The 14,031-nt window shown below is 43.0% G+C and overlaps 1 protein-coding gene across 2 annotated transcripts; it reads left to right on the top strand.

The window, feature by feature from the left end:
- The first annotated feature begins 614 nt into the window (after positions 1 to 614).
- Positions 615 to 13,749, top strand: timp2a (TIMP metallopeptidase inhibitor 2a). 2 transcript variants are annotated; one of them, XM_034571303.1, is made up of 6 exons: positions 615 to 1,063; positions 7,905 to 8,005; positions 8,106 to 8,214; positions 10,497 to 10,621; positions 11,658 to 11,904; positions 12,731 to 13,749. In XM_034571303.1, the coding sequence occupies exons 1-5, from the start codon at positions 931 to 933 to the stop codon at positions 11,853 to 11,855; spliced, it is 666 nt and encodes a 221-aa protein (XP_034427194.1). In that variant the 5' UTR covers positions 615 to 930; the 3' UTR covers positions 11,856 to 11,904; positions 12,731 to 13,749. The 2 variants fall into 2 exon arrangements, with proteins under 2 accessions (XP_034427194.1, XP_034427193.1); XM_034571302.1 differs by having other exon boundaries at positions 647 to 1,063; positions 11,658 to 13,749.
- The last annotated feature ends 282 nt before the right edge of the window (positions 13,750 to 14,031 follow it).

Genomic DNA, 14,031 nt, shown 5'->3' with positions numbered 1-14,031 from the left:
TCTGTTCATATCTCTGTTATAATTCAATATAATAATATATCAATATAATTGTCATTGTTATTATTGTTGGTGTTATTATTCATTCATCCATCCATTATCTATGCTACATATCCTTTGAGGCTTGGGGGGAGTTCCAGCCAAATTATTATTAATATTATTATTATTATTTGTAGTAGTAGTACTATATAGTATATTTTATTACTTTGTTACCATTATCTATTATCCATAGTGCTTAACATTTGAGGGTTGGGGATGCTGGTGCTAAATAATAATAATTATATTAATATATTATTATATTAATAAGGTATCAAGTTGTATTTGTCATTTGCATGTTACAACAGTACAATGAAAGGTGTTGGACAAGAAGAAACAGGTCAGCTCAGCAGTGTAATAGTTAAAATAAAATAAAAGCAAGGAAGAAAAAGCCTTTTATTGACTGTAAAAATAGTCAAATACAATACAATACAAAGCTATATACCTTCATCATCATCATCATCATCATCATTGTTTTTATTATTTGTATTATTATTATTATTATTATTATGGGGGACCTCTTGGCCCTCTCTCCGGGCTCCTGTCGTTCCTTAAAGAAGGAGGCAGCGCCCCCTGCCGGTGGAGCCGTCACTGCCGGGGGGAGGAGTCGCACACATCTTTATAAAAACCAGCTCGACCCCAGAAAGGAAAACACTCCTGAAAAGACCCCAGCGGACTGTGACCCGCACATCCACCGTGTGTCCTCACCTCTGCAGCGGGGCTGAGCGAGCAGACAGGCCGGTGTTGTTGACGTCGCCAGGTCGGTAAATAAAGCGGAAGAAAAGCCGGGGAGGGGGACGCAGCTGTCCGCCGCTGGATCTACACCGCGACGTATCTGCGCAGCAACAAAGAGGCTGAACAGAAAACAACCATCACAACCACCAGTGTTCAGCAAAAATGTTAACGTTTCCCGTTAACGGCGTCCTGTGCACGCTCGCCCTGCTGATGCTGTGGCGGGCGGAGGAGCTGGCGGAGGCGTGCAGCTGCGCTCCGGTTCATCCGCAACAGGCGTTCTGCAACGCCGACATAGGTGAGTACAGCACCGGGGAGACTGCTGCTGCAGCTGCTGCTGCTGTTGTTGTTTACTCAGCCCGTGTTGCTGCACCAGGCTCCGGCTCGGATCACGGGGGACACCGCGGTGGTTTGCAGCCGCCTCTGGTGCGTGCTGAACGGGCTCACAGAGGCTGCTGGAAACCACTGGAAGGTGGAGGGTGTTGCTCAACAAGGCCATGGCCCACTGCATCGCACTCAGCCTGCACACATGACTTTTTATCCCTGTCATGTTTACAACAGTGGACCTCTGTTAGACCCAGGTGGCTATTTGGGAAAGTGTTATTTGCATGGACCACACGCATGCACAAATGCAAACATCCTTATTTAGGAGTTGAAAATTGCAGCCATGATACTCACTGATGACTTAATATTCTACCATTACTGGCAACAACTCCTTGCTGCTCCCTTCATCTCCATCCGACATCTTCTCATGTACAAACACTTTGAACATTGACGCACTTCTCCATTATGTCACAAGCTGTTTCTTCGAATCCAGGTTGTAAATACTGTTATTTTGCTGATGTTCCCAGTTACACGCAGCATCTATTGCACATCTGCCCGTCCTGGGAGGGGGATTCCTCACATGTGTCTCTCTCTGAGGTTCCTACGTGTTTCTTCCCCTGTTAATAGGGTTTTTTGGGAGTTTTTCCTCACTCTGGTTGAGGGTTAGGGAAAGAGGATGTCGCACCTTGTTAAGCCCTATGAGCCAAATTATGGTTTGTGAATCTGGGTCATACAAATACAAATCTGATTCATTGATTGATAATAACCTGAATGAACTTTATTGCTATTATCACATCTCATTTCACTGTAATATCTCAGTTGACGCCTCTAGAATCCTGAATAAGGCCGCCGTGTTGTTGCATGTCAGGGTGTGAGTGCACTGTGTTTGTGTAATATCCAGGAAGGATTCTGCTCCCACCACTGTACATAATGTCTCAGGCTCCGGAGCTGGATTGTGCATGTTTACCCAGGCTTCACCCTCCGGCAGCTCCAGGACGCAGCAGCAGCAGCAGGAGCAGAAGAAGCAGCAGCGTCTCCTGGCTTTTGCAGGGCAACGTGGCACAAGAGAGGGGAAACAGACGAGGAGGGAAAGAGCAGAGAGGAGGACAAGGGATGGAGAGAGTGAAGAGAAATTTCAGGGGAGGGGGGGTTTGAAAAATCTCAACCGCAGAATATGTCACAGAGCAAGCTTTCCTTTCCTCCTTTTTTTTTTTTTTTCTTTTTAATTTCCATTCCTGCCTTGTTTCTTCCTGTGAGGGGTGGTGCAGCGAGGAATTACAGGAATGCTGCTGGGATTTTCCCAACTTTGCTCCGGTGGACTCACACACTCGCACTCACACACACTTTCAAAGCCCACATAGACACCGTGCGGCCTGCTGCCATGCATGGAGGAGTCTCTCTGTCTCTCTCTCTCTCTCACACGCGCACACACACACACACGCACAGTGACATCTGGCTGTCAGTTCAGGGCGTGTTTCGGGGAAAAAACCCATTAAAAGTCACGGCCGAAGTTGAAAAATGCCTGGTATCCTTGAGAATAAGGGAAGTTCAAGACCGCACTACTCTGGCTGCATCTTTTCTTCCTTCGTGTGTGTGTGTGTGTGTGTGTGTGTGTGTGTGTGTGTGTGTGTGTGTGTGTGTGTGTGTGTGTGTGTGTGTGTGTGTGTGTGTGTGTGTGTGTGTGTGTGTGTGTGTGTGTGTGTGTGTGTGTGTGTGTGTGTGTGTGTGTGTGTGTGTGTGTGTGTATCTGCAATTTGGTATTGCAAAATGACAGCTCTATTTTCAGGTGTGACTCAAGCGCTCGCTGAGGTGGCAGCTCTCAGAGACAGAATGTCTCCCAGTGGAGGTGTATTTGAGGTCTGTGTTGTTTTGAAATGGTGCGTGAGTCAATAAGGCCTTTGTCAGCCCTCGCAAAAGGGAGGGAGGGTGATGTGCTTTAAAGGCCGCGCAGACCACTAAACGGCAACGATGGCCGAGGCCATTGTCGGGTGACGATTCCGGGGCAGATCTGAGGATGAAACTGTTTTGGTTTTTTTAATCCCAAACTGCCTGGTTAGAAACCTCCAGGACTTGTTGTTGTGTGGTTGCCCAACAAAGTGACACTGTCGACAGTTAATGTGGTCTGACAAGTGTTTGTTTTTGGTGAAGTGGGATCCCACTCCCTGCTCGTTCAAACACACACACACACTGTGCATGCAGAAACCAGCCGTGTGAGTTTACGAGTGTGCAAGTGTGTGTGTGTGTGTGTGTGTGTCACCTTCTGTTTTTCTTACTAAATGATGCTCTGGGTCAGACCACAACCCATTAAAATCAAGAAGTGTCATGCACCTACCGTGCGCGCGCACACACACACACAGAGACACAAACATCCTCTTTTCAAATAAATCTGTTACCCACAGAGGGGAACTTCCCGGACAGTCCATCCTGAGACTGGGCGTCGTGGAAGACCAGCATCACCCTGGTCTCTGGAGGAAAACAGCAGTGGACATGCAACAGCACATGCACTCGACACGTCTCCATTTATGAAAAAATATGCATGTTTTCGTCATGCCTGCATCATAAGACACCGAGTCTCTCAGACACAGCGACAGACCTCAAGCTTATCCATTGAAAATGAATCAGAATCTTTTTTTGGAGGGTGTTTGACTTATTTCCTAATAGGTGTCTCCATCAGCTGGAATGGCAGTGTTGACTCTTGTTCTGCTTCTGTTTCTATCATTTCTTTCCTCCACTGAAGTTAGCACTGCTCGTAAGGCTCATTGTGGTCTCTTCTTTTGTTAGATGAGACATTATGCTCATATCCAGCTTCATAATTTTACTTCGGGACATTACTTGAAAAGGTTTACATTCTCTAATGTTCATTTTTCATCCTTTCCTTATACTGACCATTGCTGCAGCTCCTCTTTTCAGCCTCTGTCTGAAACACTTGGTTTTAAGCCCCCCGATAAAGCCCTGTCTGATTGGCCAACCACTTCCAGCCCATGTGAGAAACGGTGGCCTCCAGTCTTGCATTACCTGGCTCTTTTAGGACACTTTGACACGATTATGAAATGTCGTATCAGTAGGACACTACTGATACGACATTTCAGGATCAGTTTTTTTCTGTCAGTGCAAGGATCCCTCATATATGGTTTATGGAGAGTTGTCATAAACCGGTCTCTCAGTCAATAGACTTTATTTGTCCTTGTTTACATGGACCGCAATATTCAAATTTTATATACAGCATTTTCCGATTACTTTAACCTGAATCTACATCATAATCAGGCTCGTCTCTAGTCTGTAACATGTAAACAGGAATATTAATTAAATATTTTATTAGAAGCTCATACAAACATCAAAATAATAAGAATGAGGTCAATAGTCTGAATATTACTGTCCAGGTAGACATCACTGAGAATTATCACCTGATCTTTGTGGAGCATTTATGAATCTTTTAGGGCAATTTTTTTTTTATTTACTGTCATTGCCAAGTGAATATAAAATAAAATGTATAGAAATTATATTATAAATATTAAAAATAGAAATGATAAAAACCTAACCAAATAAATAAATGGCAATTTATTAAAAAATATTGAATTATGGAAAAATAATTCAAATATTATTTTCAAATATGTAGTAAAAAATGATATTAATACAAATAAGTTCAACTTGAATTATGAAAACTTAAGAACAAGTATGGCCATAAGGACATATCTGAAATTATTTTCCATTTGATAAAATCTGTATTTGTGAAAATCAAAAATCTGTTTAACTAGTTGATTCTATTTGTTAAAATCCATTTAGCATTTTAAAATAAATTACACTTATCTCAACACAACTAAGTTGCCCTAAACCAAATTGCCTTTGGGCTGTATAAAGTTGTATTGTAGTCGTATCATATTATCTTGTGAATGTGTCGGTCTTACTTTTGACCTCCCATCACCCTCTTGGTTTACATTCAGTCCCTCTCCCCTCTAGTGTCGGTGCAGCTCCGACCACTCTGACATGAAAAACCGGAGCTTTCTCCTTTGCTGCACATGGTCTTCATCCAGATGTTGCCAGAGGCCATGAGCTGCAGCCTGAGTTGTGTTCGAGGGCGACTCGTCTCTGCTCAAATGGCAGGTTAAACAGAGGGCCAGTGTACGTCTGGAGCTGAATTTAACCACACCAGGAGAGTCGGGATGATTTGGTGGTCGCTGTACGAGTATGAAAAAAGAAATGGATAGTCCTGCGGTGGACTGAATGGAGAGTGTAAGGGGTGGTGTGTGTGTGTGTGTGTGTGTGTGTGTGTGTGTGTGTGTGTGTGTGTGTGTGTGTGTGTGTGTGTGTGTGTGTGTGTGTGTGTGTGTGTGTGTGTGTGTGTGTGTGTGTGTGTGTGTGTGTGTGTGTGTGTGTGTGTGTGTGTGTGTGTGTGTGTGTGTGTGTGTGTTCATAGGGGGTTTGTATGGAAAACATTGCGTAGTGCGACTGATGCATGTATAAGTCATTAAGCGTCGTCCTGGTCGGGAGGGTAGGGGAGCCGGGCTGAATGTGGGTCACTAGGTGGTTTGTGGAGGGGGGGGCTCCTCTGTGCTGATTGACTGCTGCTGATCAGACAACTGTGGGATCAATCTGCGGCGAAGCTCCAGCCGCCCGCAGGCCCCTGGTCATCGTGCTAGTTCAGCATCACGCTGTGCAGTCTGCTGCCTCCGCAACAAGCCGCTAAGGCCGCACGGGACCATTCGCTCTGGCTTTATTGCAGGAGGGGAGAAACGTAGAAGTTAAACATGTCTGCAACACCGAGGTAGACAGATAAAGCTCCCAGAATAGCAATGCATTGTGAGCAACAGTGTAATTTGCTCCTTAGTGTTGTTGCCCTGCTGCTGATTCTCTCCTCATTAGCTTGTGGCTCAGAACGAGGTCAGGAAATGAGAGTGGAAAAACTGTGAGGAATGCAGGACAGTGCCAGCCAGGTATACTGCTGCATGTGTGTGTTTGTGTGTACTCTGGCCGCTGCCGCTGCATATTTGCATTAGCATCAGAGTGGAACCTACATGCAGAGGTTTGCTTGTGAGGAACCAGCACAAATACATAATCTACTAAGGCCATTGATCAGTGATGATAACGGCCCCACTTGTTACTCTGAGGTGATAAAGACCTGCATGTGTTTAATGTTTGTCTTTTATTACTTAAATCTGCAGTAGTTATTTATTTAGGCCAGTTGGGGGAAGCACAACAATCTATCAACACAATCCAATTAACACCTTATAAAGATGATGTGTTGGTAAAAATCCGAATTCATTCCACCCCATCAGCCCAATAATCAGAGTTGGGTTATGATAGAAAAAGAATGGTTTATAGTTTTATTCAAAGTGTTTGTAAGATTTCCATAAAAATTGTTATTGCTGCTTACGAAATACCAAATTTGCTTCAGCTTCATAATTAGCTGCAGGAGGAAGAATTTAAAAGGAAAACGGAAGTAATGCTGGAAGGAGCCGGAAAACTAGACGCTATTAACTCTGGGAGCCATGAACCTTCATATTTGTGTCGGCTCCAAACCATTAACTGAACCCAAGGGTGTAAAGTGTGTGTGTGTGTGTGTGTGTGTGTGTGTGTGTGTGTGTGTGTGTGTGTGTGTGTGTGTGTGTGTGTGTGTGTGTGTGTGTGTGTGTGTGTGTGTGTGTGTGTGTGTGTGTGTGTGTGTGTGTGTGTGTGTGTGTGTGTGTGTGTGTGTGTGTGTGTGTGTGTGTGTGTCCGTCCCCTGTTCCTGCTTATTCTATGGTTTTTTTTTTTCTGTCTCTCTATTGCTCATATTTTCCATTCTGAATAAATGCCATAAGCATAGCTGAAGCTTGATGTAGTCAGTCAGGCCAATAAAACACACACACACACAGTGAGAAACTTGCCTCTGGCCAAGTCTTTCTTTATGTATCCGCTTCCAAGTTGTATTCTTCTATCTTAATTCTGGTCCTGTTACTGTTTCCTGGTCGTGTTTGATTCGCAGGACTATGACTAATAGATCCTTTAGTTTGGTTTTCATTGACTGGACCAGATGCTGAAGCTCATCAGAGCCATGCCTTATTGTGGTATGTGCCCATGAGCCTTCTTGCAGCTCTGAAAGTTGTTTTGGCTTTTGTCCGATCTGCCTTTTTCTCAGTCTGGGAGGTTGTGGATAAGAATCTGAGGCTTGGCTGATGATTCAGTATCATCAACTTTCAGTGGAATCATGTCATGAGGTCACGATCACATCGCTGTCGATAAGCTGAGTAGATGATTGTTTCCATTGTTGTAAAATCGGACAAATTGTTATTCGATTGTTTGGTCTATGATACATCAGAAAACTGAAACATGGACTTGTCACAGTGTCAAATGTGTAATTTAATGTAAGAATAAGAAAATTGTCCCATTTGAGAACTTTGCACATTCAAATATTTGGTATTTAAATTTGATTAAAAGAGAAATTGGTTGTCAGGGTTGTAGCAGTAGATTTTTCTTCCACCCAATTAAACAATTAAATGGTTGATTGACAGAAAAGGAACTAAAGGCAACTATTTTCAGAATTCTAAATAATTTCTCAAGAAAAAAACAGTCATGGTGTCATTCTCACTGGAGTGACAGAAACGGCATCTTGAATGATTTTGACTGTTTTCCCTGCAGAAAATCCAAATATTCATTAATTATGAAGGTTTCCTGCTTTTCTCTGTTAAGTGTTATTGTGAATTGAATATGTTCGGGTTTTAACTGTTGGTCCCGACAAAACAAGACATTTGAAAATTGTGACTTGTGACATTTTGCAGATTCATTGAGAGAATAGCCTGCAGATGAGCTGACCGTGTTCCTCTGTGTTTCTCTCTCAGTGATTCGAGCGAAGGTGGTGGGGGAGAGGGAGGTGGACTCAGGGAACGATGTCTACGGGAACCCCATCAAGAGGATCCAGTATGAGATCAAACAGATCAAGGTAAGAACACTGTCATCATCACTGTAGGGTTTTACAGTCACACTTTGACCCCCTTCCTCCTGACCTTTGACCTGCCCCTCCCTCCATGGTTTTGTTCCAGATGTTCAAGGGTCCTAACCAGGACATCGAGGCTGTGTTCACCGCTCCAGTGTCCGCTGTGTGTGGCGTTACCCTGGATGTCGCTGGCAAGAAAGAGTACTTGATCTCAGGTCTGTTTCTGCTTTTATTTCAGTTTGCTTGAATCTTGTCTTATTTATAATTATTTGATTACTTTCTCTTTAGGAGATGATGTGGTAATGAGTAAAGACTCGGAGATTTTCTTATCTACAATGGAGATTTTCTTTGTTAAGTCAGAAAAATTGATTGCTTTAAATGCACTGCTGCTGAAGTAAATCGTGATTTCAGTTTTGTTGGTAAAAGCAAAGAAAAAAAGTGAAAGAATAGAAATAAATAAGAAAACAATAGGATTCCACAAAGAGACAGATATTGACCTTCAGCTGTAAACATCCAGGCAGACAAACACGAGGTTGGATAAAGACGAGCGGGGACATTCTGTGTGTCGGAGGAGTGACTGTTGATGTTATTATGGGTAATGATACGCTGCTGAGTAAACCGTGGAGACTGGGAGTGACCTTGTCTGTCTTCTCGGTCTCATGGGAGATGTAAATATACGTACTGTTTGGTTCCTTCTACCCAACTCAAGGTGAGATGACCATGAAATGAAAATAAAAATCGTTCACAGTCCTATTGACTGTCTAAGACCTTGTGTTACACAGATGTAATCTTTATCACCGAGGCTGCATTTTTCTGTCTGTAGAGCCATAAACTAAACTTGTTTTTCTCTTCTATCATTTATAACCTGACTCTACAGCTGCCTTCAGCGCATCAGAGCTTTAGTTACATCCACCAAGGAGGTTATGAGGTCATTTTCACCCCTTTCTGTTTGTTTGTTGGTTGGTTTGTAAGTAAGATTACACAACAACAACCAAATAGATTTCCACAAAACTTGATGTGAGGATGCCATGTGGGTCGGAGAAGAAGTCATTCAATTTAGGTTCAGATTCAGGATTTCCAAAACAATATGTTTCATTGCAGGTTTAAAGCAAATGCTAAAATTGTCACTCTTGTGCCAAGAGTTAGATGATTATACTGCGTATCTGTTTGTTAAATATTAATCCACAGACAGGATATATTTAGCTTAGCTTAACATAAAGACTATTAACAGTGACAGAGATGCAACTTCAGAGGTGCTGGTTGGCAAATTCTGTGTTTATGGACAGTTATCCAACTCTCCACCAGACAGTGAATGAGCATATTTCCTGAAATGTTGAAGTATTCCTTTAGTGTCTGCACGCTAAACCTGGCTGGTATTGTGATTGAAGGCAGCGCAGGCAGTCCGCAGCGTTCATACAGACATGGTAGAGTGAGTGGACGAGACACAGGGGACCATGATGTCATGCACGCTCTGGTTTCCTCATCTCAGACAGAGATGTACCCGCAAACACTCACCCCTAATTACACAGAGTTGTACGGAGAGGAACTGCTGAAGCCAGCATTTCCTTCCTCTTTTTTTTTTTTCTTTCTCCCAAGATGTAGGAATCGAGCGGTGGGAAAGAAAGAACGTTTCTGCCGACCGGGCCGTCTGTTTTTAAAGTGACTCATCCTTTCTTTAGTTTTAAGGGTTAAAAGTTGGACGAGTTCCAGTGAAATGCGAGTGTGAGTCGTGTCTGTGTCGAGGACGGACTGGGACGACTTCAGCATGTTGAGAGTTGCTCTGCAGGCAGATAGTGGTGTCGACCTTAAAACTCACCGTGAAACATCTTCCTGTTTTGACTGGTGCCAGTAAAGCGTGAAAAACAAACACCAGCTCTTCACAAGGACAAGTGGTGTGTGTTGACGCCTGCAGGCACCGCGCTGAGAAGTCCCAGATTTTATCAGTGGTACATGCGAATCTGAGGCTCGTAGGTGGTGACCTTCTGTTAGATGAGAAAGTTTACACTGATGCATCAGGAGCCAGGTGTTCTATCTTATGTCTGAAACTATTTCTGTCACATGGACTGTATCTAAAGATGGACGAAGCATCAATACTTGCACTATCCACAAAGTAGCCAAAATATCCCATAATAATGCACTCATTACATTACTTGGAGCCCGAGTCTGCGCAGTTGCGATCATCAGTCTCAGCTGTCAATCACGACATTTATAGTGGCAAATAGTTAATTACAACCAAACATGCTGGAGAAATGAACACATATATCAAAGTAATAAAAAAACTGCTAAAATGACAAATATTTGACACGTACTTTGACTTTTTAATTTGTCCCTTGTCCCATCCACCGACATGGTGGAGGCGGGGTTTATGACCTCGCCACCAGGGGTCATTCGAGATGACAGGATGGCTTTTGGGAGCCGTCCTATCGTCCATCTTTACAATATACAGTCTATTGTTGGTCACTGTGACACTTTCATTGCCGTTTTTCTTTCTTTACAGGCAAGGCCGAGGCCGGCGGGCAGATGCATGTGACCCTGTGTGATTACATCATGCTCTGGGACTCCTTGAGCGCCACCCAGAAGAAGAGCCTCAGCCAGCGCTACCAGATGGGCTGTGAATGCAAGGTGAGATGCAGCGGGGTGCCTTCTTTGTGTGTGTGTGTGTGAGACTGTTGTTCGTCCTCATAAAAAAAATAATAAAAGAAGCTGCAGTTATTTCCCTCCTGGAGCTGAAAACCAGACATAACAGGCAAAACAAGCCGAGACATGAGCCAGAACAACAGCTACAACAACAAACAACCATCTTTTATTCACTGCCAGAGACTATTTCTTTAACCCCGTGCTGTAGGCAGAGACCACAGGAAGCCACCGGCCCCTCCGATAATCTTTCATGAAAACACAGCTCTGTTTTTATATAGCTCACACAAACAATATGTCATGCATTTATTAATCAGCTTCAAAGATGCTGATAGGAGGATTTTGTTTCCTTTGAACGGAGCCAGTCTTTAATTTCTTCTGACTATTTACTTCATAGACATGAGCGTGGCACCAATTATCTCATCTAACTCTTTCTTCAAATCACAGTCTTGTCATTTATAGATAGTACAATAACCCCGTCTGCATAAAATACAAAGGGTTTTGTAAAATACATGTGTTGTATGTATATTATGATATGTTGAAGCTCTAGTCCTTAAAATTTCAGTCCCAATTTGATTTAGTGACACCTGTTTACAGCAAGTGCATTTTAATACAGCAACAAACACCTTAAGCAGCTTCTTTGTTAGAAGCACACTCAGTCTGTGCCGGCATAGTTGTCAGGGCCAATTTGGGGTTCGGTACCTTACCCAAGGAAACTTTGGCACATGGAGATGGAGAAACTCCAAAGTGCCAGAAATGAGTGTAAATGCATATCACGTGGGTGACTGCAGGCTCCATTATTTGCTGTATCACACTGTATTTCCTGTGGTTGTGGCAAAATAAAAGCCAGTTAAAGGCTTTGAATGTGAATCAGCAGAAAAAAACCATTTGCGTTATTGGTATTTTAAACAGTAAACAGAAAGGCTGTCCTATCTGTGAGATCTATGACTCTGATCTAGGAACATTATACCCCTCAGCAGATTGCACACACAGTATACTGATATTGATTTGTGTGTTTCTGCAGATCGTGCGCTGCCCCTCTCTGCCCTGCGAGATCTCGGCTCCCGAGGAGTGTCTGTGGACGGACCTGATGATCGAGAAGCAGGTGCACGGACGGCAGGCCAACCACTACGCCTGCGTGAAGCGGGCGGACGGCTCCTGCTCCTGGTACCGCGGCGTCGCACAGCCCAAGAAGGAGTTCCTGGACGCCGAGGACCCTTAAGTCACTCGGCACGCCTGACTGCTCACTGCACAGCCTGACGGAAATAAATGTAAACGATTCCATTGAAATGAAATATAACCGCATCAGGCAAAGTGATTTTTTTTAGATATGAAAAGTAAAGCTAATGTGACTGAAATTACCCGCTGGTCTGAAAACAATCTCTAGCCTCTCTTTGTGTTTGTCTTCTTAAAGCGTTTCAGTGGCAACTGGAGCCACTTTCAGCCTCAGAACGGCTCGACGTTAGCGGAGAGCGCAGAGGCTCGGAGGTTGTTCTCAGACACAGCGTCTCTGTTAAAAACAGATAAAATAGCATCATGAGACATAGACTGGTCAAGTGATGATGTAACTTCCTCCTGAGGCTGGCGTCAGGAGGATTTATAAATTCTCGTTGAGACAGAGCACTTCCTGCCCGGCAAAGCTCTTTAGCAGCTCTGCTCTCCGAAATCAATCCCCTTCTCTACGGACGATCATGCGTTACCCATTGTGTTTCTACTTTTATTACCTCATCCTCCATTTTATTCCAAAGCCAAATTCCGAGTTGCCTTTTTTTAAATGATTGTCTGCCTCTCTTCTGAAAACTATTTAGTTTACTGCTTCTCTCATCCTCTCTGCTGGGAACTGTTTGGCCGCCGGAGACATCGGACGCCCCCTCACGGCACGATTATTATTGTTTCACGATTCATCTCGCATTGGCTGACGTTTTCTGGTTTCGTCCGGTGTAGTTCTTAAAGTGATTTGTAACAGCAGCCTGTGACCGTCACGGGCCTCACTGGACCAGTCTATGCTGTGTGAGGATGAGCGCTCTAAATTGAAACCTGCTTATGAGGAGAAAAATAACAAAACCATCCCTCTTCTTCTCTCTTCCTCTTCTTCAGATCTTCACCTCTCTCCCTCCTTGTCCCCACTATGTAGCTGTACAGTACCTATGCATATACTTTTGTTGTTACTTGATGATTATTATTTACTGCATTAGAACTAGATTTGCACTTTTTGAGGATGAGTTCCAGTAAAGACGAGAGCCTGAGCACTCTGATGTGACAGTTGTTATCTTTCGCCCAGACCGACAGATCCACCTCAGGTGCAGATTTTGCCTATTTTGAGTGCTTTTATTTTGGTGAGTTCCCACTTCACGGAAGCAAGCTTATCCTTGTCATCTTCGTCGTGACAGATTTAAAAAAAATATATACGGTGAAAGCAGTGAAAGAGAAGAAAACAAAAAAGGTGGTGTGTGCGAGGTTCGGATATAAGGGATCATTTTTTGCAGATTTTATGTATGAAAGATAAACAAAGTTTGTGGGATGTTATTTCAGTGTCTTTGTATTATCTGTTGATTGTAAAATGCAAACAGCAGTTTCATGATTTGCCAATATATTTCATCTCATGAGTAATAATGTCTTTTCACGCTTAATGTTCGCTTGGACTCGTCTTTCCTGCTCCTTCCAGTTATTAATGAAAAGCTTTATCGCTGTCCTAGAAAGCAAGTTACTCAATTGAAGTTTACAGTGCTGTTTTATACACCTCAAGCTACATTAACAAACAAAAAATATATATGATGGAGTATTAGAGGCATAATTTAAAAGTAAACTCTTTCCATTTTCCATTACTTTGTATTTTTTCAGTGTTATTATTATACCTGTCATGATTTTTTTGTGTGTTTTTTTCGCTGTCTATGTCTACGATGTCTGTAGCTGTAGTGTTGAGATGAGAAGGTCCTCTTGCGCTGGAATAACGTGAGAGTGAGAGCGATTAATCCTTTTTTGGAGAGAAACGAGAAATGGGTACCCTGTGTGAATAGAGGACTGTGCATGTGTTCGATGCTTTGTGTAAGTCCGGGCGAAGGACTAAAAAAATATTCAGTATTATCAAATAAAAACCACCTGTTTGAAAGAATAAACGCTGCCCGTGTGAGTCACTTGACCGACCAAATAAGGGAAATGCTGTATACCCTGTGCCTGTGCTGCATGTACCACCATGCATCAGTTATTTTATATATTTATTTTACTGTCGGGAGGAATTGGAATAACTTGGGTCAACCTTTTTTTTTTTTTTAAACTTATTTTACCACTAATTTGGCTAAAATTACCATCAATAAGCTGAAAAGAAGCAGAAAATAACATAATCCATTACTTTGTAGAATAAAAATACCATAGTTGTTGTATGATTTATTTATTTCATA

Source organism: Hippoglossus hippoglossus, chromosome 19 (genome assembly GCF_009819705.1).
Source record: "Hippoglossus hippoglossus isolate fHipHip1 chromosome 19, fHipHip1.pri, whole genome shotgun sequence".
Classification (NCBI taxonomy): domain Eukaryota; kingdom Metazoa; phylum Chordata; class Actinopteri; order Pleuronectiformes; family Pleuronectidae; genus Hippoglossus; species Hippoglossus hippoglossus.
The sequence above is the reverse complement of the archived record's forward strand: the minus strand, read 5'-3'. Positions and strand labels throughout refer to the sequence as shown.

What these genes read in the sequence shown, in the direction of transcription:
- timp2a (XM_034571303.1), top strand. Translation starts at nt 931, where the DNA reads ATGTTAACGTTTCCCGTTAACGGCGTCCTGTGCACGCTCGCCCTGCTG. An exon ending in GAAAGAGTACTTGATCTCAG is followed by an intron (nt 8,215 to 10,496) that starts GTCTGTTTCTGC and finishes CTTTCTTTACAG; the next exon opens with GCAAGGCCGAGGCCGGCGGG. An exon ending in AGATGGGCTGTGAATGCAAG is followed by an intron (nt 10,622 to 11,657) that starts GTGAGATGCAGC and finishes GTGTTTCTGCAG; the next exon opens with ATCGTGCGCTGCCCCTCTCT.